This window comes from Notamacropus eugenii, chromosome 6, assembly GCF_028372415.1.
Source record: "Notamacropus eugenii isolate mMacEug1 chromosome 6, mMacEug1.pri_v2, whole genome shotgun sequence".
Lineage (NCBI taxonomy): Eukaryota > Metazoa > Chordata > Mammalia > Diprotodontia > Macropodidae > Notamacropus > Notamacropus eugenii.
Window position 1 is genome coordinate 70,321,859 of NC_092877.1, and position 27,724 is coordinate 70,349,582.

At 40.6% G+C, this 27,724-nt stretch overlaps 2 protein-coding genes across 5 annotated transcripts in view; one reads left to right on the forward strand and one right to left on the reverse strand.

Annotated features, from left to right (window-relative positions):
- The first annotated feature begins 1,302 nt into the window (after nucleotides 1-1,302).
- MED28 (mediator complex subunit 28) lies at nucleotides 1,303-11,691 on the forward strand. Its single transcript, XM_072620347.1, has 4 exons — nucleotides 1,303-1,586; nucleotides 4,963-5,029; nucleotides 8,707-8,819; nucleotides 11,104-11,691. The coding sequence occupies exons 1-4, from the start codon at nucleotides 1,359-1,361 to the stop codon at nucleotides 11,299-11,301; spliced, it is 606 nt and encodes a 201-aa protein (XP_072476448.1). The 5' UTR covers nucleotides 1,303-1,358; the 3' UTR covers nucleotides 11,302-11,691.
- Nucleotides 11,692-12,650: 959 nt separating this feature from the next.
- Nucleotides 12,651-27,724, reverse strand: part of FAM184B (family with sequence similarity 184 member B) — a 135,797-nt gene continuing 120,723 nt past the window's right edge. For 3 of the 4 annotated variants that reach the window (XM_072620343.1, XM_072620341.1, XM_072620342.1), the window contains 6 exons: nucleotides 23,608-23,792; nucleotides 22,348-22,494; nucleotides 20,881-20,998; nucleotides 15,953-16,057; nucleotides 14,353-14,555; nucleotides 12,651-13,655 (listed from right to left, as the gene is read on the reverse strand). In XM_072620343.1, coding sequence (XP_072476444.1) covers nucleotides 13,565-13,655; nucleotides 14,353-14,555; nucleotides 15,953-16,057; nucleotides 20,881-20,998; nucleotides 22,348-22,494; nucleotides 23,608-23,792 — 849 coding nt within the window. In that variant the 3' untranslated portion in view covers nucleotides 12,651-13,564. The remainder of the gene's footprint in view (nucleotides 13,656-14,352; nucleotides 14,556-15,952; nucleotides 16,058-20,880; nucleotides 20,999-22,347; nucleotides 22,495-23,607; nucleotides 23,793-27,724) is intronic. The other variant, XM_072620344.1, reaches the window with a different exon arrangement.

The following is a 27,724-nucleotide window of genomic DNA, read 5'->3' on the forward strand; positions in this document are numbered from 1 at the left end:
GTATTTTTGCCAATTTAATGACCACTTTTGAGCCTTGTTATAATGCTGATAAATTTGTGCATTATATGCTAGCTATTAAGATAGACCCAAAACAGATCAACCATAAAATTTAATTCTTTGGCCAAATATAGGTAGATACGGATTTGTTTGAAATAGCTTAGATGGTGCAGTTCAGTACTTTCATCCTATTTCTTCTTCATTTCTGAGCCCAGTTCACTTTTGTCTCTGTGGCTTCAAAAATGTATGAGAGGCAGTAGTAAGAGTGCCATCTCTGGAGCCAGAACACCTGGTCCAGAGCCTGAGCGCCACTTTATACCTGTCTGACTATGGGCAAATTGAGTGATCTCTGGTCCTCTACCTCATTTGTAAAGGATAAACGAGAGTTCTGAAACCTTCAGAGCTTTCCATCTAGGATTCTACATACCGGCAAATTAACTCTGAACTACATAGATAAAGACGTAGAATCTGAGCAGTGGACATTCTGATTTTTCAGTAAACACTCATGTCCGAGGCTTGATGCAATAGGAACAGTCATTCTTCAGCAAGCAATTATTAAATGCCTGCTGCGGTGCCAGGCGCTGTACCAAAGTGGGACTACAGAAGCCAAGGGCAGTCCCTGCCCTCAGGGGGCTCCCGGGCTAATGGGGACAACTAGGAAGAAAGGAGATGCGCAGGATAAACTGGAGACAACAGAGGCAGGAGAAGCTGCCTGTGGAAGTCGGGACTTAAGGGAAGACAGACGAGAGGATTTCAGTTCTGGGAAAGTGTCTACGAAGAACAGGAGGAGGAGGTGCAGAAAGCCCAGAAATCCTGGAGGGAGACGGGGAGTGACGACCCCAACCCACACCTCTCCTAGAGGTGTTCCCAGCACTGGCGAGTCCTGGCACCTTTGGCCCTTTCCAGAACGAAGGACAAAGCACGCACACCCCACACTGCGCGTGTTTTTGTACTTTCTTGATGTATCATTTTTTTCCTCCGTAAAAAATACTATTATTTGTCATATGGGAAGGCTGTCTTGGAGCAGAAGTGGCAGAATATTTGGGGTAACTATGGTGATGTAAGAAATAGAAAATATCAATAAAAACATTTTTTTTAAAAAAGTTTATTTTTCATCTGAATAGGGGAGTCCCAGGGCCAAAAATGTGCTTAAGGCAATTAACTCGGGTGGCAGACCAGTTCGGAGGACCCGCTGCTATTCGCTAGGCGTGTGCCCAGGGAACTCCTCTCATTGGAGGCTAAGCACCCAATCCAGGCTCCGTCTCCACGCCACACCTCCCGCTCAGGATTCCTTCCAGCCAATCAGCCTACAGCCCGAGATCCGAGTGGAGCGTGCTCAGTTCGCGTTTCGGCCTCCGCGCATGCTCTGTGAAGTCTGTTCCCCGCGCATGCCCAATGGGGAAGCCACGCCCAAGATGGCAGCTTCCTTAGGAGGGATGTTCGGAGCTCAGCAGCCGGGACCCCCTCCGCCGCCTCCGCCCGCAGGACCCCCCGGGAGCTCGGGACAAGTTACGTTGCTCCCGACGGCGGCCGGCGGTGCGAGGAGCTCTAATAATACTTTAGTGGACGAGTTGGAAGCGTCTTTCGAGGTAACGCACCCCCTTTGCGTCCCCCCCCCCACTCTGGCCCAGCCCCTCTCCTCGCTTCACCCCAAGGCCCGAGGCTTCTGGTGTGGCCTGCACCTCGCCTTTAGCCCTCGGTCACCCCTCAGTAAACTCCGGTGGCTTCGTGTCCTCTCCACGATCAGTTGCAGGCCTCGGGCTCAAAGCCCTGTGCTTGCCAGCGTCCTCCGCCTCCCGCCTCCGGGCATTTTCCCTCTGCCCCCTTTTCCCCGTGACTGACGTATAGTTAGTAAAATGTTTTTTAAAAAAATATCCAGGTTAACGTCTCCTGACTTAATGAATGGATGATGTCCACCATAAAGTCCCATGACTTTAAATATAATATGTATATATGTATGTACGAAACATGTGTATGTATACATATACACACACACACATGTATGTATATATACGGACAAGTAAACGAAGAGGATCTGAGCTTCTTGAAATCGCACACCTCGTCCGTGACAAAACTGGATTTCAGACCCTGTGGGTGCTCTTTGCCTTAGAGCCTCCGCCCAGAGAACTTCACTGTCCATTCTGCCCTCGTATTCAGGGTCTTCAGACACAACCCTCACCCTCCCCAACAACTCCAGTCCCTGTTGATCCGTCTCTTCAGCTGAATTCGTGGAATACTTACCGAGCACTTACTGAGTGCTGGGCACTGTCCTGAGTGCTGGGCACTGTCCTGTGTGCTGGGCTCTGTCCTGTGTGCTGGGCACTGTCCTGTGTGCTGGGCACTGTCCTGAGTGCTGGGCACTGTCCTGTGTGCTGGGCTCTGTCCTGTGTGCTGGGCACTGTCCTGAGTGCTGGTCACTGTCCTGTGTGCTGGGCACTGTCCTGAGTGCTGGGCACTGTCCTGTGTGCTGGGCTCTGTCCTGTGTGCTGGGCACTGTCCTGTGTGCTGGGCACTGTCCTGAGTGCTGGTCACTGTCCTGTGTGCTGGGCACTGTCCTGAGTGCTGGGCACTGTCCTGTGTGCTGGGCACTGTCCTGAGTGCTGGGTACAGAAAAAGAGGCAAAGACAGCCCTGCTCTCAGGGAGCTTATATGCCAATGGGGAAGACAGTCTGTTTGTCTGTCAGTGTTCGCCCTTCGTTTTTTGAAGAAGATAATGACGTCAGAGAAATGATGACATGACTTGCACTGGACTTTGTTTTGAGGGAGGGAGGGCTGTGCAAGGTCACCAACCTCACTTTCTCCTTCTGAGCCCAGTGGAGGGTAGGGGGAAAGGCAGTGTACAAACAAATATGTAGGAAGCAAGCTGAGTACAGGGTAAATGGAAAATATGGGAATGGATAACTACTCTTATATACTTCATGTTTTCTCTTCAAATTCATTCATGCTAACAACCTTCCATAATACATTCAGTTGTACTGTATTAATACTTTTTTTTTCAATTTACTTCATGCAAAATATGTCTGCTTTATTTCTGTCTTTCTATTCAGAGACCCGATAAGTCCATAGATTTTAAGTTCGGGTAGTAGGTCTCAAGAGATGTTAACTGCAGATTGTAAGTTCACTTGCTTAATCATAGGAAGCTAACCAGAAGAACTTCAGCATTATTTTTCATTGTTGTGGTGACCCAGCCCAGTGTGGCAGAGGTGACTCACATGGAAAGTCCCCCAGCTATTTTTGTTGCCCCTCCATCCCTTGTCATCCCTCTGTTGCCCAATATGGCAAAATCACGGTGAGCCCTTGGCTAATGAGTGAGCTTGGTGGCTGGACTTCCCTCTGCCGTTCTGCTGGCCCTTTGCACCATGTAGGTGTTTTGACATCTGATTATTAGCCCAAACTGCCTGCTCAATAAGCCTTTTGTCAACCAGTGAGATTCTGTACTTTTGGTCTGTTGCACCTTTATTGGTAAGGCCCTGGAAGAAGGGGGCATCTCACACCGTGGAAAAGGGAGGCCTAATCATGCTTAATTTTAATCAGTCAACAAACATTTATTTTATTACTCAGCTAAGCACTGGGCATTCAAAAAGGATAAAATCTCCTGCCCTCAAAGAGCTTGTAATCTAATGGAGATAATATGCAAACAACTATGTACTTTGAAGATATGTACCGGGTGAATTGGAGGCAGTGTCAGAGGGAAGGCATTAGCAGTGAGGGGCCTCTAGCAAGAAGGAGGAATCTGAGGAGAGTTTTGAAAGAACCCTAAGAGGCCAGAAGGAAGCAGTGAGGAAGGAGAACATTCCTGGATAGCCAGGGAATAGGCCAGGAAAGGTAGAATGTTGAGAAGATGCAGAGACACTGTAGAGGGGGTTTAAAATCTGTAGAGGAGTAAAATATTGAAAAGTAGGAAGGGGTGAGTTTGTGAAAGGCTTTAAAAACCAAACGGAGGATTTTATACTTGATCCTAGAGGTAATAAGGAATCACTGGAGTTGGTCAGATATGGCAAGGATATGATAAGATGTGTACTTTAGAAGATCACTTTGACAGCTAGGTGGAAATCAGATGAGCGTAGGGCTTGGGGGGAAGATTTGAGGCAGAGACCACCAGCAGCAGCCTCTTGCAATAGTCCAGGTAACGAGGGCCTGTACCAGAGTGAAGACTGTCAGAGGAGAAAAGGGAACATCTCTGAGAGATGATATAAAGGTAAAGGGCTGTGCCTGGCAACAGAGTGGATATAGGGAGTGAGAAAGTGAGGATTTGCTTGAGAGCACTTGAGCTTTGAGCTTGGCTGACTGGGAGAATAGTGGTGCCCTCAGCAGTGAAAATGAAGTGTAGGACAGCGGAGAGCTTGGGGAAAGATAAGAAGTTCTGTTTTGGATGTGCTGAGTTTAAAGTGTTTATAGGACATCCAGTTTGAAACACTGAACAGGCAGTTGGTGATGTGAGACAAGAGATTAGGACTTGATAAATAGATCTTTGAATCATCTTTGGCTTTTTGGATTTCAAGCAACAGGAAATGTGCCTGTCTTTTGTTCTTGGCACAGCACCTAATAAATTGTGTTGCTTCTTAATTGTTATAATAGAGATTTCAGGTATCAGAGTGGTAGACTTTTGCAAAACTGTTTTGGGCAGTTTGTAAGGTTGATCTTACTTGTGTTGCTTATGCTTTAAGAATTCAGGCTGAAACTCATTTTAATATTATCCAGAGCGTCCCGTAGTTTTACCAGGAAATATCAATGACACTTTTGAATTTGTTCTGAAATTACATACAGAATCAGATTATTTAATAAATATTTTCATTGGGTTGGAACTTTGCTAGATGCCTTTAGAAATTAAAGATCTTCAAAGAACTTATGAATTGCTTTCATGCCACAAAGCCCAAGTGATTTCTTATTGTTTTTTAAGTAAAAAGTGAGGATCCTTTTATTTTTATGGATTAAGCTTTTTTTGTTTGCCTTTGAATGTCATAGGCTTGTTTTGCTTCCCTGGTGAGTCAGGACTATGTCAATGGCACTGATCAGGAGGAAATCCGAACTGGTAAGAACTTCATTTTTGTTTTTAGAAATTATTGTCTTTCATTAGTTACCTACATCATTCTTTATCCATTCATTTAAATCATTGGTTGTCACTTCTTCCTGAATAAGTTAAGCGTTTGAGAGTAAGATTTGCATAGATAACGAAGTAGCAGTTCAATTTAGATGATACATTTATAATTGGAAGGGACACAAGAGGTCATCTAGTCTATCTGCTTATTTGGCAGATGAAGAAACTGAAGATCAGAGAATATAATTGACTTGCTCCAGTTCACACAGATAATTAGTGGCAGAGACTGGAATTCAGAACCAGATTCTGTAACTCTAGATACAACACCTTTTCCACTGTACCATTCTGCCTCTTATCGCTTGATATTTGACATTTTATGTCCTGTTCAAGTGTAACTGGAAATTTTGTTTTAGAAGCAGGGTCTTTAAAACATTTTCCAAGTCAGTTCAAAATATTTTCATTTAAAAATGTGTTCTAAATTAATACCCTAAGAATAATTCTGTCATCAGTTATTTATATTTTCATAATATTCTTTTACACAATAGGTCAAATTAATATCATGTTACTCTTTTAAACTTCCCTTTGAAAGAAGTAGCATGTATCACCCTCATATTCCATATGGATTAAAGTGGAGGGCAGATTACTCCAGGAGTCAGAAGATCTGGGTGATAGTTCTGGCTCTGCCATTCAGTTGTTGAACATGGACAAGTCATTTTGCCTCTGAGAACCTCACTGTTCTCAATCATAAATGGTGTTAAATAGGTTGATTTTTGAAATTCCTTCTTCTCTAAATTCTGTGCGTCTACAATATAGGCTAGTTTCTACAAATGGACCATCACATGGCTTTTCTTTGCCTCATTTTGCTCATCTCTAAGTACAAGTGACAGAAATATAAGCACATGTACAAACAGTTACATCTGCAGGTGAAATACAGGTATGTCTCACCTAACATCGTTATTATGTGAGATAGCTTTATAGGACCAGTTCTGTAGGAATGATGTCAATGGTGTTATAGCGGTGCTCGGAGCAGTTCTTTAGGAATGATGTTGATAGTGTTAGAGTAGTGCTTGGTTATAATAAAATGACTTCATTAAGAAACATTATTTGACAACATTCCAAGAGAGTATACCTTTATTGGGAAAGGTAGTCAGTGAGAATTACCATAATGAATGGAATAACCAGAACCTGATGGAATTAATCCTTAGAGATGTGAACAAAGTGAATTTTTTGTGTTCTAAAGAGGGAAGAAATTTGATTTGCCAGAGTTTAGGAGTAGAGATGGCTTAAAGACCTGGTCTGTTTGGCCAATAGCAAAGAGACTGCTTTGGCTGCAGTGAAGAGCATGAGGCAAGTGCTGGTATAGTAGGCATGAGACCAGGGGGCCAAAATGACCTGTTGTTGGTAACGGCCCTAAAAATCGATGATGAGAAGGGGGTATGATTTAGTGGAAAGAGTCTTGGGGCATTTCTTAAGTAACTAATATTTATATATCACTTTACTCACTATAATCCTGCTTAAATATTATTAATCCCATTTTATAGAAGGGGAAACTGAAGTAAGTGATTTTCCATAAAGATAGAAGTCAAACCCAAGTCTTTCCGAATTCCAAGTTATTGTTTCTGTTACTTCATACTGTGTTTCTAATAGCCCTTACCCTAGAGCAATATCATGTCATTCTCAACAAAATCATTTAATTCTAAGCTTCTAGAACAAGGGAAGTACTTACTTAGACCTGTGCTTTAAGAATATCAATTTTGCAAGTGAATGGAGGGTACATTAGAGAGGAGAGAAACTGGAGTCAGGAGATCAATTAGGAAGCTTTTCTAGTAGGACGAGTGATGAGTAATGAATGCCTGGATGAGGGAGGCTGTAGTATGAGTAGAGAGGAAATGGATGCAAGAAATGTTGATGGGGTAGACTAAACAAGACAGCAACTGATTAGGTATGGGAGGCAAATGAGAGTGAGGAGCCAAGGATCATGAATCCAGAATACTAGTGGAGTGGTGGTTGCCTTAATAGAAATAAGATGTTAGGAGTGGAGGTAAGTTTACGGAGAAAGATGAGGAATTCCATTTTGGACATGTTGAGCTTGAGACACCTACAGAACATCCAGTTAGAGATGTTGATCAAGCAATTGCAAGACTGGAGATGTCGAAACAAATGAGAACTGGATATGGTTTGGAAAGCTGTCTTAATGGCAATGATAGTTGAATCCATTGTAACTGATGAAATCAACAGCAACATGCAAAAAGAGAAGAGTACTTAGGATAGAACCGTGGGGTGTATCTGTGTATGGGGACCAAACATGCATAATGAATTTGAAATGGAAACTGAATAAGTCTGACAGTAAGAGAATAACGGGTCGATGTCACAATAATCCAAGGAGGTGATAGTATCCAGAAAGGGAATACAGACAAGTCAGCAGTGTCAGATACTGAGGAGGTCAAGAAGGTTGAGAACTGTGTATAGGCTGTTGGATTTAGCAAAATTCAGGTCATTCCTGACATAGAAGAGAGCACTTTCCACCATGTGGCAAGGATGGAAGTCAAGTTGCAGGGGTGTGGGAAGTGAGAGAGTGGAGGTGATAAGTATAGGTAACTTTTTCTAGGAGTTTAGCCAAGAAGGGTAGGAGAGCTGTGGGATAATAGCCTGAGGGGATGGTGGTGTCAAGTGAAATTTTTTTTCAGAATTGATGAGATCTAGGAATGTTTGTGGGAAGCAAGGAAGGAGCCAGTGGATAAAGAGAGAATGAAAATAAAGAGATGATAGAAGAGGCAGCCCTTGGAGGAGATGGGATGGGATAGTTTCAAGGACACAATCAAGCACTTGGTTTTTGGCAAGAAGGGCAACTTCAGCAGGAAATGACAGGGTATGAGGCTGAGATGCTCTAAAGTATAGAAATGGAGAGGAAGGAAGCATGGGTGCCTTCAGTTTCTTCAGTAAAGTATGAAAAATTCTACTACTAAAAGGAGGTATTGGGATAGGGAGGGTGTTGGTGCATAGTAAGTGCTTAATAAAACTTAGTTTGTTAAGAAGAGGTTTAGAACAATAGCCAGTCAGTCAGGAAAGAATAAAAGAATTAGTTTGTAGCTCAGCCAAGATTTGGAGTGGGGCCAGTGCATTGATTGATTCTCCATTAGCATTTGACAGCACAAGGCACATGCTTAGCTTAACTTAGAATTGGGGTCTGGAAAGAAAGGAGAGCCAATAGGACAAGGAGTCAAGGAATTCAGGCACTGAGGATACGGTAAAATTGAATTCATCACTTAAAAATTGAGACTTTGAAGGGAAGTTAGACTACAGAATGGATGGGAAAGGATGGAGGGGTGGATTGAGCTGAGGTTATAGTGGCGAAGGAGAAGGGCTGAGGCACAAGGGGGACTGGAAAGAAAGGGAATGAGCATCAGATGCAGGAATCTGAGTTATGAATAAAAAGGTGGGATGCTTGTGGGTGATGAGGTCAAGACTATGATCCCACAGGGCTGAGGTGGAGTCAAGGCACAGATCATTGGGACAGAAAGCTAGATGAACTTGGAAACAAATAATCCAGCAAACCTGACTTCCTAGTTAAATGCTCCTTCTAGTAGTGTTAATGAATAAATTTGGGTAGTCATATATTACATCAATATATTTCTTCTCCCGTGAGGATTTATATTATTTCTGAATTCTAGGTGTTGATCAGTGTATTCAGAAGTTTCTGGATGTTGCAAGACAAACTGAGTGCTTTTTCCTTCAGAAAAGACTACAGCTGTCTGTCCAGAAACCAGAGCAAGTTATCAAAGAGGTAAGAAATTTAAATTTTTTCTCTCACCTACTCAGATTTTAGCAAGAGTAAATTAATACCCATCTAGATCCAAACATAGAAAGTACTTTGCTCACCTTACCTCCACCCCTTCAAAAGACCTGGCCCCTTTAAAATGCAACCTATATTTGTTATTTTTCAAGATGCAACCTAACAGTGACATTTTCAGAATTATTTTGCATTTCAAGCTCTCCAACTATGGCACATTAAGCATCTTATTACAGAATAGAAATTTGACTCTTGTCACAGATTTGTTGATTAAGTTAAGTCGTATTTAAGACCTGATCTCTTTGAAACTGAAGATTTTTGGCTTAAAATTGCCTTTATCCACAGAAATCTTGAAAATATTTATGTTTGTGAAATAATAAAGACTGATTGAATCTATCTTGTTATCTTTGTTCTTTTATTAGAGAAATGAGGTAGATAGGCAAGCTGATGAAACCAAAGTATAGGTGGTGAATGTTACTTAAAAGCTGATCTGTGATCCTCTGGTTATTAATTCTTAAGGAAAATATAAGTCTGTGTAGTGTGTTCTGTCATTTCTAATTTAGGTGATACAGTGAATAATAGAATAAAATAAGTTTTTCAAGTAAGATAATGTGATATGAGTAAGATAATGGTGACATTTTATTCAAAACCTTGAAAAGAAGCTTTAACAATCTTTACATCAGGGACTGGTCATATAGTAAGTGTAGTTTTAAGTTACTAGCCTAAGAAGATCTAGAAAAAGTTGGTTGAAGGTTACTTATATGTCCTGTGGATGTTTAGAAAGGGTGATTCCTAAGAGCCAACATGGCTTCATCAAGACTGTTTCATGCCAGAATAATACCATGACTTTTTTTCCATGATGGTATTTCAAGAGAATGTACAGATGTTGTATACCTGGATTTTAGCATGGCATCCAGCAGTGGCTTGAATAGTAGAATAACTAAATAGATGAATAATTGGTTGAATGCTGAATCCAAAGGGTAGAGATTAATGCCAACCTGGAAGGTCTCTCATTAGAATGCCCTGCAGATTTATTCTTGACTTCATCCTCTTCAGCATTATTGGTAGTGACATAGATTACATGTTTTTCAAGTGTACAGATGACAAGAAACTAGAAAGGACAGCTAACAAGTTAAGTAAGGACCCCAAAAGAGTTCACCAGGTCAGAATAATGGGATGACCTTAATTAGATGAAATTCAAGGGGAATTGTGTAAAGTTCTATATTACAGTTCAGTATGTGAGACATAGCCAGACCATGGCTTTCCCCTTTACATGTCAGCAAGCTTGGGCAGGGCACTGTTCCTTTCTGGACCTGATTTCCTTGTCACTGGTAAAGGTCATCCCATGCAACCCCTTCATTTTATAAATGAGAAACTAAAATCTGAAGAGGTGGGGAGATTTGTCTTAGGTTCCACAGACAGTAAGTAGTAACTGGGATTTAAATCCATGTCACCTTGATTACAAAGCCACCACTCTTTCCATCATACTGACTTCCTCTGGTTTAGACCAGAGGATCTCTAAGGTCCCTCTTTGAGTTCTAAATCTAGACTTAATCTTAAATCTTAATAAGTTAATGTGGACTTTGATAGGAGTCAATAGTGTTAACCAGGAAGCCAAAACAATCTTAAACTGCATTTATAGAGGCAGTGTCCATAATGAAGATAACCTTGTCAGAATATCCTGTGCAAAATTCAGTCATTTTAGAAAGAATGTTGATTTATGGGATCCAGCTCAAAGTTGGGATATTGAGAAGGCCTGGGAACTGCCTTGGGAGAATATGTTGAAGGAACCGGGCAGGAATGTGAATGATGACAAATATCTGAAGGACTTTCATTTAGAAGAGGAAGTGGACTGAATCTTCATGGGCAGAACTAGGAGCACTGGATAGCATTTCAGAGGGAAAGTTTTGGCTTGTTGTATGGAAAAACTTCTTAATGACAATTAGAGCTTCTCAGAACTGGAATGGACTTCCTCTGGAGGAAATCTCTGTCTCTGGTTATTGCTAAAAATTTTCAATTACATATTGTACATGGAATTATACAGTTTACTTGCAAATTGGACTTGAGTTGTAAGGTCCTTTCCAACCCAATATTTCATGGATAATTCCCTAATTTGTGAATAATTCCATCAGATTGTTCAAATAGCTGATTCAAATTTTGGAACATAGAGATCCACTCTTCAGTTACAGAACCATTAATTTCTTTCATTTTAGTTTTTCTTATACAAATTCTTAAATCATCTAGTCAAGAACTTTATGTCCTTTGGATTTTTTGGTAGGATGTCTCAGAGTTAAGAAATGAATTACAGAGAAAAGAAGCCCTGGTTCAGAAGCATTTGGCAAAGCTCAGGCACTGGCAGCAGATACTAGAAGAGATCAACATGCAACATAAAAAGCCTGCAGACATACCTCAGGGACCTTTGGCGTACCTTGAACAGGCATCAGCCAATATTCCTGCACCCATGAAGCAAACATGACTCTTTGTTGTCTCCATTACGAAAGGATTAAACTAAGAATTTTCTTATTTGTAATTTTAATGGAATCTGTAAAATATTGATGTACAAATATTTTGTTTAAAAAAATTCAACTTTGCCAAATATTCTTTTTCTGTGTAGAGTTTTTTAAAATGTATTTCTGTAAATTGTCTGAAATGCATGTTGTTTTGGTAAACTAAAATGGTACTTTCTTTGTCATTTGCTTTGTGGTCCCTTAAATGCCTTTTGGTTTTGTCTTAGGGAAAGTGGGTTACTTAGGTAAAGGTTACTGCCATTAACATTTATGGATAATTAAATCGATCGCTTGGAATTTGTTTTGTAAAGAAATTTCTAAAATGTACCAAAAAAAAACAAAAAAATTTTTTGAGAAAATGCAGAGCCTTCTGTGTTTTAGTTGGATGTGAGACATATACTGGCTTCCCAGATTTATTACAGCACATTTTTGGCCTTCAGTTCGCATATCCAACTTAACCTCTTTGCAGAGACTCCCATTTATTTGATAATACATATTTTAGTGTAGTCTAAGGGGAAGAAAACTAGTCTGGGAAGATCTAGATCCTAGAACTGATACCTTTTCCTACTAAGAGGCCTCACTGTGGCAGAAGGTAGATGTGCCTAAATGCAAATTGGTATATTAAGTGTGCCCATGACTGTCTCAAAGAGATTTGATGATTCTAAATACTTTGGGGCTCTTTGAAAAGAAGATCCTGTGTAAACATGTTTTTTTACTAAGAACAAATAAAAAGATCATAAAATCCCAAGGTTATTGTGACTAGAGAGTATTATACACCATTGATAGTAGGTTAGTAAACAGATTCTCCTGGAGTAATGGGATATATTATAATTTAGGATACTGGGCAAGGAATCATCTGCCTTTACTAGTAGAACCAAAGGAAAGGCACAATTACCTTTTCAGTGGGGCAAAAGAAAAGCAATGAGGATCATGTCTCTAAGATAAGAAATAAAGCAGACCATCCTACTAATGCCCATTCTACATGATGAAGAAATGAAGAAAATAAAAGAAAAACCTTCTTCTGTAAATAACATGTCACAATTCTGTATGGTGACCAGTAGCTGCATTTTAAAAAAACTCTCCTGGATCTTTGTGTTTTAGCTTACCATGGATTGGTACATGAAAATTTTAATGGTAAATGAGTCTCTAGAAGCACAGAACACATTTTTTTTCTCTTAGGCATAAGTATACAAAAGCATTTTTTGCTAAAGTGAAAGTCTAACTGTGTGTCACTTTCACAATGATAATCCCATCCATTCCTAGCCTCTGCCTTGAATAGTGACATCGGCTTTCTGCTGAAGAACACGTAATAGGGCCATTTTGATTTATCATTTGTTGGCTTTATTCAGAGCAAACACTTAAAAATTGGCAGTACAGGAAGATTTGTTATCTCAGCAAGTAACACAGTACATAGAGTAAACAACATCTACTGGAATTAGAGTTTCATGGAGCACCATTTAGGCCAGCACCAAAGGGCTGAGATTATTTTGTATCATAAGAGTTGTATTGGGTCCTGTCAAATCCCATATCTCTGCCAGGTGCAAAGTGAATTTAATGAATAAACCAAGAGTTTGTAAAAACTAGTAAATCTAATGCTATGAAACAGCCTACTGGTTCAAATGGGACCAAATTCATCCAAACGCATTTACCCATTAAAGTGCAGAGCTCCCCTTTAAATCTACAGAAGTTCCATGCAGTGAGGTCACAACGAAATAAATGGATCTGAAGCCTCTACACCTATCAGTTAGCTTCCTGTCAATGAAAATTCTTTTTCTCCCTTTTGCTACTGATGACATGTGTGCCACAGTAAATACATTATCTTACACAAAAATCATTATCTATCTTCTGAAAGTCATATATTTGGTTCTAGACTAACAAAACCATAAATAAGGCCAACTACACAATTCACAAAGACTGGCCCTCTGTAAAGGTTGGTGAACACCAAAAATGTATCATAAAACCCATATGGAAAGTTTCCCTATGAGTGCTTTCTTGTTGACATATTGAGTAAATAAGTATTCAGGTAGGAAAGAAAATGATCTTACCTTGATCTAAGGATCTTCCTTAGTACACTCATAGAATATTAATCCTAAAATTCTCTTAAGCTATGAGGTAAATTACATAGCAAAAGTAGCCTTATATTTTTAAATCCATTCCCTAAATTGGACATTTTTGAAAAAAAAAAACAATTTTCTCAAATGTTATCTTTTAGGTTATGCTTAAAAGGTAAGTCTAAAATGAAAAGTATTTTGTAAACCATTCCTGATGCTGAGAACCTTGCTTTTGGACTTCTTTGGCTTGAGTTGTTTCATTGTCTTCAGTCCTAAGAACAGAAACATGCTATTATTATTATGTTAATAGTAATTTACTATTCACAAATATTTCTGTTCTGAAACACAGTAGGTTTTAAAGTTAGAAAACGTGTGTATTCTGAGCAATATGGAGATGCTATCTTAGTAGGCATGCAGACTATAGATATGCTGCCAAAATGAACACTAGGTAGATGGTCAAACCAAAGAATCTTTAATTAGTGCCCATGTCAAATAACATTTCAAGAAAATTTTAAAATATGATTTGCTTGTATAATTAATCCCTGGGCCAGTACTCCTCCTCCCATCAGATAGATCAGTATTATATGTAAGTGAACATGGCCTAGTGGATAGAGACTGACCCAGGAGAGTCAGTTTTTCCTCTGACACATACTGTGTGACCATGGTCATTTAACCTCCATGTACCCCAGGCAACTCTCTAAGACTGTACTTTACAACTGGCTTGCCAGTCTATGTTGGTAGAGGGAATTTCCATGTTAAATGCCCACACCAATGCAGTCACAGATCAAGACTACTTCTCCCTTTCCCACTTCCCCCCAAAAAAGGATGGACAAGTACAGCTCAAATATTCGCAGCTTGTTCCACCTTTTGAACTCTCAAAATCAACTGTTATTGTGTACGATTCAGTCTTGTCCTATTTTTCCAAGTAGCTCCATGGAAAAGTTTAACCAGATATTTTTGTCTGCTTACCTTGTGGCAGTTTTAGCATCTGGAGATTTGACTGGCTGATGACCAGACCTAACACAGCTGGAACTTGGGTCTAAGCTTGGTGATTTGGTTATTGGTGCAGCATGTCTCTTGGAACTCAAATCACCACTCAGTAAATTCTTTGCATAGGAGGCTAAGTTTGGCACACTGACAACCCGGCTGGGAACTTCCTCCATTTTCTTTTTCTGTTAATTTAAAGGAAGGTTTCATAAGGTATCTCACAGTTGGAGGCTACTGTAGACATAAGCAGCAGAGAAAAAGTACCACTGTGGTATTTCAGAATGCCAAAGTCAAACTGCTCAACGTGTCAATGTACTTCTACTTTATTTCGGGTCCCTAAAGGACGGGTTGCACATTTATTCCATTCGTGTATTTTGAATTATTCAGAATCAGTTAAAGGTATTAAAGATGATAGAATTCCTCTGGTGAAGTAATTTGCTCTTGTTGAGAAGAAGTGGTTTCCTGGAATGACCCATGAGTCCAACTACCGTAGTATGTGAATGTAATGAAATGTTACTACATCATAAGAAAGGAAGAATGAAGGATACAAATAAATAAGGGAAGCTGTATCAAGAGATGCAGATGGCAATATACACGTTGGTTATCAGTACAAATCTTCGACTGCCCTGCAGCTTACAAACTTTAGAGAAGTGCCTGGAACACTTGGTTAAGTGACTTGTCTATTCATAGCCAGTATGTGTCAGAGATGGAAACTTTGCTATTATTTTGTTAAAACACATCTTTTTAAAAAGCTAAAATACTTGCAGTTTCATGTGTAATCATTTATAAGTTTTTGTATTTGAATGTTGGTGGAGCATATACTAAATATTATATGGATTTATGATACCCCCTTGAGTGAATATGACAATGCATTCGTGGCATCTGATCCTGTGTAATGAAACCCCCTTTAGAGGACCTAGTCATCACGCAGGAGGATTTACTTCACTTCTTTGACATTCTCCAAATAATGCGCCACTTGAGCTGCCTATCTCTTAGCTTTTACTGCCCCTACATGACCTCCTCAGTTCTTTTTGATAGTACCTTGCTTTGATGATGGCTTTTATATCACTTTTCCTGATAAGTCCTCCCTGGTGATTCATTCGGCACCATACCTAACACCCGCCATATGCCGCTTTACTGTTCTTTACACTTTCGATCCTCTAGAGATTATAATGTTCTATGAATCACAACCATTTAGCATCACCAGGAGAATAATGCTGTTGAAAATATCACTTTTGTATCTAAGGGTCATCTGAAGTGAAGCCCTGTGCAGTTTCCCAGGTGAGTCTCTCCTACTTTTCTATTCAGTTCTGGGCCCAACTTGACCATCTGCAGCACCAATCCAAGCTATGTTGATGGATAGACTGACCAGCCAAGTGCAGGTCACATACAGCATGTTCTTGATCCACTTAACTCTTCCTATGTGGATTACTTTAGGTTAATCTCTTCTGAGTGACTTCATGAACCGTGATTGCTATGGCCTCTTTCAGTTCTAAACTTTGTGGACCTAAGAGGCTATTTTGGCTAGATACTATATTTTGGATAATTTTTAAATGTTTTAAAAAGAAAAGAACTCGTTCACCTTCATGGAGGGGGTCAAATAGCCAGGATGAGGATTGAAAGAAAAGGATCTGTTCCGATGAGAGAGAGTGTTTGGCAGTGCTGCACACTGAAATCTCCTTTCCTCCTGAAAAAGAAACAAATATAAATGCCTTGATACCTGCGTCTTTATCGTAAATAGACAGAGGTTCATTTAAAAGAAAGTGGTTACCTGGTAGCAAAGTATCCCCTGGACATTTAGGGAAGGGTAGGTCAGGGGGAAGAAGAAGGATTCAGCAGAAATCAAGGACTGAGTTTAGTTTCTTATTCTTTGTTTGAGCCTTCACTGGTGAGATAAGGTCATTTCTAGCTAAGGAAAAGTATTTTAGATTCGCTGAGTACTCTTAGTTCAGGACAGGGTATATGGATTCAAATTCTGTCCTTGCCATTTTGCTACCTGTGTGACCTTGGACAAGTCACTTGATTCCTCAGGTTCTCAGTTTCCTCATCTGTAAAATGAATACACTAGACCAGCTAGATATTCCCAGGGTCCTACTCTAAATCTTATGATCGTCAAGTGCTACCCTGGAAATCAATATTAAATCTGTTTCCAGGTTTTGCAAGAGGAATGGGAAAAGAGAAAAAGACCTAAGCTGAATAAGAGAAAGGAGGAAATTGTGTAGGTGATTTGTATGAGTAAGGAACAGAAATTGAGAAATATCTGAAGAATCATGTCCAGGTCCAAGTCCAGATCCCCATCTAGATTCCACTTCCCATTTCTGGGTGAGGAGGATAAAGACAGAGCAGAGCCAAAGAGACTGCACTAAGGATCTGAAGGGATTCCAGAAGGAAGACAAGACAAGGCAAGTTAGAAAAGTGAAGCGGAACAAGTGGAGAACAAAGCAAATTCATAGGCTGGAGTGATGGGTAGAGCAGGGTGGTGACACAGAGATGGATGGTGCAAGGAGGAAGAGGGAAGGAGAGGCAATGAGGAGCTGTGGAATTGGTGAGCCTTAAGACGGAAACTGGGTAAGGTTGTCAGACTGTTAGGTGATGATTAGTTGTAAAAACGTTAAGTGCCTAGGGTTTAGTCATACACATTCACAAGTAGTTCCCCCAAAAGGCTGAAAACAGCAAACCAGTAGGGAAAGGGGGTAAGAGGTCTTTGGTGACCTGCCTTGAGGAGGCAATATTTATATTTCTGAAAATGAAGGACATCTTTTTTCCAAGTGTTGCCAGCTGCCCTCCTAAAAGACAGGAGGAAGTAACTCAGGAAATACCTCTCCGGGTTGCTAGGAATAATGAGGTCTTCCTAAAGGAAAATAGATGCAAGGTTTCAATGGAGAAAAAAGGGATCTGAGATGGAGGAGGGGAGATTTGACCTTTGATAAGAGGCTGGAAAGTAGAAGAGTGTTACCTAGAGGAAGAAAAGAAGGAAAAAGACAATTGTACACTTAGAACTAAAAAGCAGATTTGAGATGGAGGAAGAGGCACCCGGCTGGAGTCCAAAGAATGACGTTATGCAGTCATAGAACCTATCAGTCAGGAAGACCTGCGTTCTAATCCAGCCGCAGATGCTTACTGGTTGTGTGATCCTGGGCAAATCACTTAACCCTTCTTTGACTTAGTTTCCTCATCTGTAAAATGGGGATAACAGTTCCCATTAAGTTTGTTGTGATGATCAGATTAGATCATTGTAAAGTGCCTAGTACAGTGCCAGGCATATAGTGAGCACCATGTAAACGTTATTATTGATGATGATGGTGTGAGATAGATCTAGTAAAGTTCAGAGGAGGAATCAAGTGGTGGTTGATAATTACCTGTTTAGGGTGTTAGGGCAGATACGTGTCATTCTAATAACAATAAAGAGGTCTATTGTCTTCCCAGGCATGTATTCAAGATACAACTACAACCTCCCAAGGCTTAACAAAACAGATTATTAGCACTTCCGGTGATTCACATGGGCACAAATAATACCAGAAGGATCCTAAAAAGTATTGTCAGAAATGGCAAACTTTTGTGCAAGAAATTGAAGACCACAAGACTGTTTTTCTCATCTTTGCTCAATGAAGGAAACTGATAAAGAAAAGAATGTTTTTGGACTTAAATATCTGGGGTGCAGAAGGTGGTACCTGAAAATGAGATGTGGACTTGTGAACATTGGCTGAAAGCACAGGTTGACAGATTATTGGCCAGGAACAGACTTACTCTATAAGAAAGGCTGGTAAGAAAGGCTGCTAGTTGTTTTGCAAAGATAATCAGAAAACTTTTTAACTAAAAAAGGATGAGAGAGAGAGATGTTTGCCCATATCTGTCTCCCAACCTAGATACCATAGAGAGTAACCACCAGTGAAGGAAGGAGAGTACCTGAGACATCCATAAATTCACAGGAGGTAAAATCCAAGAAAGCAGCCACTAGTGGCTTTTGGCTTTCAAACATTTCTACACATATTCCCAAAGTTTAGAAAAGAGGAACTAGAATCCTATTGCCAAAAGGCAAATTTAACCTTAATGAGGCTTTCCTTGGGATGAAATCCATGACTAAAATGTGAATGAATGAATGTGCCTTAATCAAAAGAGATAAAATAAGTAAAAGGACAGGTGGGTGGCATTTTATATGAAGAGATGTGGATGTAAAGGAATCCAGGAACCAGAGGGGGAAGCATGGTGGAGTGTTTGGATGATCAATGAAGAATGCAACAAGTGGTTTATCGTTGGACTGTACTGCAGATGACCTGGACAGAAAGAGGAAGAAAGAGATGAATTTGGGACCTAGACCGTGAGGCTGGCATAGAGACACAGCATAGTAATGAAGCACCACAATTATCCAGACATCTACTGGAACTCTGTCAAAAGATATGCAGCTAGTGACTTGCCTTAATGGTAACTGCAGCCTTTAAAACAGTGGTATCAAACTCACATAGACAGGGATCCTATAGGCTGCATATTGACTTAGAAGATCACAAATTAACATTATCTATATTGTATTGTGATCCAGAAGAGTTTAACACCTCTGTTTTACAAGGTGAAGGGAAATGACAAGGAGAAATTCTGTTCTGGGTTTGATTCACTAGCAGGTAGAACTGAGTGGTGGGGGCAGAAGTAACAGGCATCCTAAGAAGAAGTGATCAAGGATAGGAATCCAGAGAGTCCACGGGTGCCCTAGATTTTGGGTCAGCGTGTTTCAGAGGACAGGTAGTATCCTATGGACTAAAATTCTTTAGGGAGAGTCAGTTCAGGAGGGACAGAAAATGTTCAAGAATGAAATCATGCAGACAGAAGGAAACCATTCCATTTGGGAAGAAAAATGGGAGTTGTCTGGAGAGATTAATGTGGATACAAAGGGAACTCTTCAACTGACATGCTTAAAAAAATGTTCAGCCAATGGAAGCAAGACAAGGCAACGAACTAAATACAAATGTGGCTTGGTCCTATAAAAATAGAGTAAGAAGGCATGTGACCTCAGCTTAGGGTGGATGGGAAGACAAATGATCAAAGGGCATTCTTATTCTCCTTGTATTCTCTGCCAAATAGAATGACCTTTGCACTGGAAATAACAGTAAAAGTGGCTAATAGGCGATCAAAGATGGTTAAGGAAATCGTCAGAGAGTGCCAAGTCACCTGGATTAGAAAATTTCATCCTCAGGAATGGAAAGACTGGCAGGTGTGATTGCAGAACCACTCTCTGTGGATAATCATTTAAGTATAGATGAGTGCTAGCTATTATATTATTATTTTTGAAAATGGGAGAGATACCCCAATATTTGAGGACAAAGATCCCAATTTTCAGGAAAAGAGAACAGAACTGAGAGCTATTGGCCAGTGAGCTTGACTTTAATTCCTGAGATAATTCTGTCATTAAGGATAGATTAAAGATCATTAAAGATACTGTTAGTGAACATCTAGAAAGGGAAGTGATTACAAATATCCATCACAGCTTCATGAAGAAGGGATCTTTCCTCTCCAGATCTTTGCACTGGCTTTCCCATGTTCCAACAATGCCTCCTTCCCCACCTCCATCTCTTAGAAACCCTAGCGCCCTGTAAGACAGAACAAGCACCACCTTCCACATGAAGGCCTTTCCTGATCCCCACCCCACCCCAGCTGCTACGTCTTTCTTCCAAAAATGATCTTGGAACCAACTTTAGATATAGCTGTATACGTACATGTTGGCTCCCCTCACTAAACTGAGCTTCTTGAGGACAGGAACTGTTACATTTGTCTTTGTACACCCTGTGCTGTGAACAGTATCTGGCATACCATGAGTGCCTGAAAAACGTGTGTTGACTGATTTAATGTCAAGCCACTAAGCTTGACCCTAAAGAAGAGATAAGAAAAGGTACCCCCTTCCTTCCTTCACTAAATGATGGGGCCTATAGGTACAGGCATAAGCTCTTAAATTCGGTTTGGTTGAATGATTTTTTCTTCCCTTGTTTTTTTGTTACAAGGGATGACTCTGGGGAAAGAGGTGGATATATTTGAACATGAAAGTGATTTTTTAAAAACACCTAAAAGTATTAACAAAAGGTTTTTTAAAATTAACCACAGAGTTAAGTTTAGCCCTGAAGAAGAGCTGGGGGAGAACAAAGGGGCAAACGAGTCCCAATGCAGTTTCTTTTTTTTGACCAGATTACTGAACTGATAGCTAAAAGGCATGTCATAGCTATCAAGTCTTTCATGCCATTCTTGTGGACATAATGGAGGACATGAACTGGATGATAAAACAGTGAGATGGATTTACAGTGGGTTAATGGCTTAACTCAAGTTCTGTGGGCCTCAGTTTCCAGATCCAGAAAATGAAAGGGTTGACTGAGGTCACCTCTTCTAGCTCCGAATCTATGATCCCATGAAGTGCTAAAAGGGAAAAGGTCATTTTCTTGGGATAAGTCATTCCCCAAAGATATTTTTGGTCTCCATCCTGATTTACACACAGACTTCCTAAGCTTGGCACAGAACATTCCAAATTCTTACCGTTAAATGCTTAATGATTTCTTCTCGCTCACTTAATTTGTTTTGCAAAATGCTTATGAGGTGTAGATCTTCTGGTCTGGATTCCCATGTCCGTAGTTTTTCTTCTGCATCTTTTAGGCTATTTCAATCAGACAGACATATGTAATTAATATATAATTAGCTGTCTAACTAGATACTAGATATTAGATCACATATCTAATTAGCTGAACCTGCATTAGACAAAAAAGAAGATGAAGAACAAGTAAAAATAATTTTGTAGCTTTCTTTGTCCAGGCCTTTCCGGGCCAAAATAATGGCAGAGCCTGGCAAAAATCGGTTAAGCTTGGGAGGAGCCAAAATACTTGGCTCGGCTCTCCTTCACCCAGTCAAATACAGCAATGATGTCTGGGACTGAGTCTCCTCTTTAGATCAGCACTGCAGGGTAAAGATTGAGTATAATTCTGGGAGGGAATTATTATTATTTAAGAAGAGAAGATTCTATATCTCTAGGAAGGGAGGGAAGGAGAGAGAAGGCAAGGGGGAGAGAGAGAGACATAAAGAGAGACAGAGGGAGAGAAACAGAGAGGCAAAGAGCAGGAGGGAGAGAAAGAGTTACAGAGATAGAAAGAGAGAGAGAGAGAGAGAGAGAGAGAGAGAGAGAGAGAGAGAGAGAGAGAGATGGGGGGGAGAAAGAAGGAGAAACAAGAAGGAGAGAAAGGGAGAAATAGAGACGGACAGAGAACATGATCGCTACAGCCCCTGAGTCACAGGTGTCAAGGAGACTTTGGAACTTGCTTAAGCAGCCTGTTACATATTTTGTCCTTGGGATGCAGCTGGCAACATCTGCTGGCTACAAATCAGGGGTCAGCAGGCCTGGACTGGCTTTCCTTTTCAGCAGATATCCCCCCACTTCAGAGCTAAAAGACACAAGTTTCCCCACTGCCCCCCCAACCATGGGCAACCTAGCCTGGAAGAGCTCTTCACATACTTGGATGGCAAATGAATTTAGTGACTTTCAAGGTACCCTTGAAAAAGCTTTTTCTAGAGGATTCATTTTATTGGGTATTCAAAGAACAGGACTTGAGTCAGAAAGCTTGGGTTGCAGTCCCAGCTCAGGTACTGACTGGCTATATAATCTTAGATCAGTCATTTCAAATCTCTAGGTCTGTTTCCTCATTGGTAAAATGTCAGCCTAAATGGTTTCCAAGGTCCATTTCAGTAGCAAAGAGCTAACTTAATCCATTAATGGGTAAGATATCTTTTATATTTCTTCCATAAGTTTGAGAGTTAGCCAGTGCTGGGGAGAGGAAACATAACTGAGACATAGCTCAAAATTTCCCAGCCAATAAAAAACAGAATGAAATTATATCCTTTTTACATTCCCCAGAATGGGAACATAATCTCATAAAAAGCTACATCCTTTGCCCCAGCACTCCCCAGCTAACAAATCATGCTTATAGGCAAGATAGCTTCATTTAAATCACTTACTCCGTTTCCAAGGAGACGATCTTCTTTTGCAGGTGAGCCTGAGTGCTGCTGAAATCAGACACCATGCTTTGGATTTCTTTTCTATGATCTTGTTTCAAGGTTTCCATTTCTTGTTTGTGCTTAACTTGAAGGTCTTCTTCCAGCAACCTTGCAACATAATATAAAAGCATCATTTCTGCCCAGGACTGTTGGGCTCACAGGTTACTGAGAAGGCAGGGCTAGTATTCCTAAGGAATTCACTTTTATTCTCAATTTATGATCTATTCCCAACTCAGCTGGTTGTGGAGATTGGGAGGCTGTTGCAGAGGGGGCTTTCATGTAGAGGAGAATTGTGGGAAATTAGATCTGGGGCCCTGAGATTGGAGGAATCCTCAGTGGGATAGCGAAGCCCTCACTCCACCCACGCCTTCTCTAGCTCTCCCTACTCCCCAAACCCTCCCATCCATAGCCAAGTAAACTCTGTTTAAAATAAATATAAAGGACAGACTGGAAGTGGAGAGAGGAAGCAGGGGGAGATTTACTGGCAAGAGCCACCAACCCCCTCAATCTATTTGCTGCCCCTCTGAGTCACTGCCCAATAGTGTGACCCTAGCAAGGTGAGTCCCACTACCCCAACTCCCCTCAAAGTGTAAGCCCAGAATGATCCCAGTTCACTAGTTCTGGGGAGGACTCTGCCTGGGATCCTGTGGATCAAAGCCTGTCCCTGTGAAATCTCAAAATAAGTGATTAAAGGCAGCTTTACCTACTTATTTTCTTTGTTACCAGTCAGCTCTATGACCCAAGAATTTCTTTACCACAAACTTCATCTTTCCAGAGCTGAGCCTTCAACACCACTAAGGGAGGCTAAAGTCAGAGAAAAGTTTCCTTTCTGATGTTGGGTTACTTGTAATATTGGACTGACACTGACCCAAACAAGTTGGGCGATTTGCAGCACTGCCTGAAGGGAGAGACCACTCTTGGTTGGAGTCTCCTTCCAGCACCATGATTCCAAGACCTCCTTATTTTATGACTTAAGTCACTATTCACAACTCTTCCTATTCCAGGGGCAACAGACACACAAACTGTAGGGCGATGCACAATTCCTATATTCCCAACACTGACATTTTCAAGCCAGAACAACAATGAAAGGTTAGCTATTGGTTGTTTCCTAGTAAACGTCTTTCTTGAAGAGTGAAATGCTCTAAACTTGTGGAGTGTTGTCTGCTCTAATGTCAACGCCGGCTGAAAGAAGAATAGAAAAAGGGAGACATGGAGACAGACCTGCGCTGCTGCCTTTCCCTCTCCTGAAGCTGAATGGCTCCTTGCTTTTGCATTTCAGCCTCGGCACTGAGTAGCTGCAGAGTCTCCTTCAGAAGGGAATTCTCATTCTTAAGACCAGCCATCTCCCTCTGACACTTTTCCACTGTCCCAGTAAGAGAGTTGATCTGGCTCTGGCTGCTTCCTTCCTAAGGAGAAGGGCCAGTTGAGTTACTTGGTAAAGCACGAAGGTGAAGGAGGGCAATACTGGGAAAGTTCAGAACTGGCTTATTAAATGGAGTCCATCTAGTACAATAAAACGGCACTTTAAGGACTTGCAAAGTGCTACACGCAGATTATATCTGTTGATCCTCATGAGGACCCTGGGAGGTAAGTGCTATTACTGTCCCCATTTTAATAATTGGAAACTGAGGCTGAGAAAGTTTAAGTGACTTGCCTAGGGTCACACAGCCAATAAGTGTCTGAGGTAGGATTTAAACTGTGGACAGATCTCTGGGCCTAAAAACAGAAAAACCCGAGTTTGAATATGGCCTCAGACACTTAGTAGCTATGTGACCCTGGGCAAGTCACTTAACCTCTAATTGTCTCAGTTTCCTCATCTTTAAAATGGAGATAATAATAACTACCTCCCAGGATCCTTGTGAGGATTAAATGAGGTCCTAACTGGACAGCACTCAGCACAGTGGCCAACACATAGGAAGCACCACATTAGTAGTTAGTCGTTGTTGTTAAAAATATTATTCTGGACTCCAGATGCTGTTGCCTCATTCCAGCACAGATTGTGAGGGGCCCGGATGACAAGTCCAGACAACCCAAATGAGCTTCCTGCTTTCTACAAACAGAATACCTTTGGATTGTTTTCTCACCTTGAGGGCCTGCTAAACCTGACTCTAAAATGGCTGAGGCTCTGGAGTTTTTACAGGACTGACTGTTTCATGCCAATCAAGAGTGTCAGCTGCTTGAGGCAGGAACTGTCCTTCTTTTTCTTGTTTGTGTTCCCAGTGTTTACTCAGCGCCTGGCACAAAGTAAGCACTTAACAAATGTTTATTGCATCATATTGTGGAATAAGCTTTGAAATGGATGGCAGAAAAATGCCTCTTGGTATAGCTTTTAAAAAAATTTCAAATATGTCTACAGGTTTAATTATTTATTCAACATATGGCTAAGATAATAATTACCACTGAATTATCTTCCATTTTGAATTTATATATGTATGCCATTACCCCCCTATTCCCAACAAAAACAAGTGTCTGAAGCCAACAACATGCATATCTTCATCACATATGTTTGAAACTGTTGGTAGGGGCTCAACCTCTGAGGGTACCACCCTAATCCAGACAGCCTTCATTACCTCTTGCCTGGATTATTTCATAACATTCTAACTAGTCTCCACCATTATAGCCTTGACCTTGCTCCAGTCTATTCAGTTCACAAATGTCAGATTAATCTTCTTTAAAAAAAAGCACACTTTGGATCATATCACTAGACTTCGCAGAAACTTTTGATGGCCCCTGTTGACTCCTACAATGTTTTTCAAACATTGTTTGAAACAGTTAAGCAGTGGTGAGACCCTGGGCTTTAAACAAAGCTCCAGCAGAAAGTGAAATCTTTTGAAATTATTTTTTAAAATTACTACTACTAGGACCACTTAAGAGAAATCGTATAGCTCAATCTTGTTCTGAATCTAACCATATAACCAAAAATTATATGAAGAAGGAAATGAATTTTTGCTATCGATAAATGTTTTATAATAGTGAAGAGCTTTGGATATGATCTCTCAACCCATAAGATCCTTCATAATTTTCATTTTCTCCTTTAGTTACACAAGTCAGTTTTTTCAGCTCATCGTATTTTAACTTAAAAAGACCAAGTTTCATTTTTGGATTCTGTATTTAGTTTGTAACTGCTTTTGTGATTTTGCCAGTATCCTAGTTTTGTCTTATTGTGTTTTTTTTAAAGGAACTGGTACGATAATACATGATCTGCATCAGGTTCACTGGAATAACACAAATTGCTGATACCCTTTGCTATGTTTACATTTTTCCTACATTTGGAATTTGGTCCCAGAACCAGCTTTGTGGGTGTTTGTGCCATAGTTAGAGCTTTAGTTGTTGGCATCTGGGATAAAATCTCCCTGATTTGATCAAATCATCCATAATCAGCATCATTATTGTTCAGTTGGTCAGCACTGTCCGACTCTTCATGACCTCATGGATGATGGCACTCCAGGCCCTTCTGTCCTTCTCTACCTCCCCCAAATCTGTCCAAGTCACATTCATTGTCTTCCATGACACTATCCATCTCATCCCCTTGCCCTTTTCCCGTTTGCCTTCAATCTTTCCCAACATCAGGGTCTTTTCCAATGATAATCAGCATTTGAATGAACACTATTTATAATAAAGAATACCATAAATGGATACTAATTGTCTAATATGTACCCTGCTAAGACAGGCTGGCAATTAACTAACTGTAAGCCATATATCATTGGGCATGGTCAGTGACTGACTCTAGAGCAGTAAGAAGGTAACTTTTCAGTCCTGTGATTAATTTCTATTAGTCTCTAACGGGCATCACCTGAATGCATACATTATGAGCATATGACAGAAAGGAAAGCAGATGAGTTTGCTCAGTGCACTTGTCCATTGTTACAAACAAATCTGACCTTTGTGGAATCCCTTGGATCACCATGACAGAACCTTGGGGCTCTGTGGAATACATCTGGAGAAACTGTTATCTACTGAATAAAGTCCAAACTCTTTAATGCAGTATTCAAAGCCCCTCATGATCTAGCTCCAGTCTTAAATTTTCCAGCATCATGTCCCACAGTTCCTCAGCATATACTCTAAACTGCAGACAAATTGGACTATTCCTAATTCCTGGAATTCATCTTCTATTTTATCACCTGAGTGTTTTTGTCTACACCATCCCCTATGTTTGGTACAGATTCCCCCTACCGTTATCTGTGGAAATCTGACCCCATATCCCCTTAAATGCTATCTCCTCTATGTGATCTTTCCTAACACCCCAAGAGGAAAGTGATCTTTCCCTTTTCTCAGTTTTCACAACACTTTGAACCTCTTGTGAACTTGTTCAGTCGTTGGTATAATTGTGGCCAGAGACCACTTAGGTCTGGGAATTAGCCTCTCTCTCCCTCAGTTTCCCTATCTGTTGCTGTTCGGGCATTTTCAGTCATGTCTGACTCTTTGTCACCCTTTTGGGGGTTTTCTTGGCAAAGATACTGGAGTAATTTACCATTTCCTTCTCTAGCTCATTTTATAGATGAGGAAACTGAGGCACACAGGGTTAAGTGACTTTCTCAGGGACACACAGGCCAGATTCAAACAGGTCTTCCTGGCCCGAGGCCAGCACCCTACCTACTGTGCCACCGAGCTGCCCTTATCAAACTCTACTTTACATTAGTTTGTTTATACATGTTTTGTTTCTCCTACTTGATTGTAAGTTTTATAAGGACAGTGACTGTGATGTAATCATCTTTGCATTTCCCCCAGACATACACAAGGCTTTGGACACAGTAAGCACTTACTAAATGTTTGTTGAATCCTGGTTGAACAAAACAGATGATGATACACACTGTTCTGTGCTGGATAGAGAGGTACGGGCCAGGAGGTGTGGAATGCTGCAAATACTCTGAGACAGACATTCAGGAAATCAGTTTTCCTTGTCTTTTTCCCTTTGTTACAAGGGAGGGTTCAGTTGAAGGGTAGGGGGCAATATATCGAGAAAAGACTATGATATAAAAAGCAAAAACAGTTTTTAAGTGTGCTGAATTAATGAATGTTTCTCAGTGAATATACCCTGATAGCAGTAAATATTAACTTATCTTTCAATGAGGAGATAACACAGCTATCCAAAGAACCTCTGAGCATGGGAAAAATTTAACATGCACTGACTGTTATAATTAAATTTTCTCTTTCTTGATTATCTGTGGCCAAATATGGTTCTGCTCAGGTGGGTTTCAGGCTAAGGCAGCAGAGTCTGGCCTGAAGGCATTCAGATCTTTGCTCCAAATGCGGTAAGTATGAGTGTCTGAACAAGAGGGTCTTGGCCTGTTTCTAATTGTGTCAAACAAGATAGTAGACAAGAAAGTGTTCTGATAAC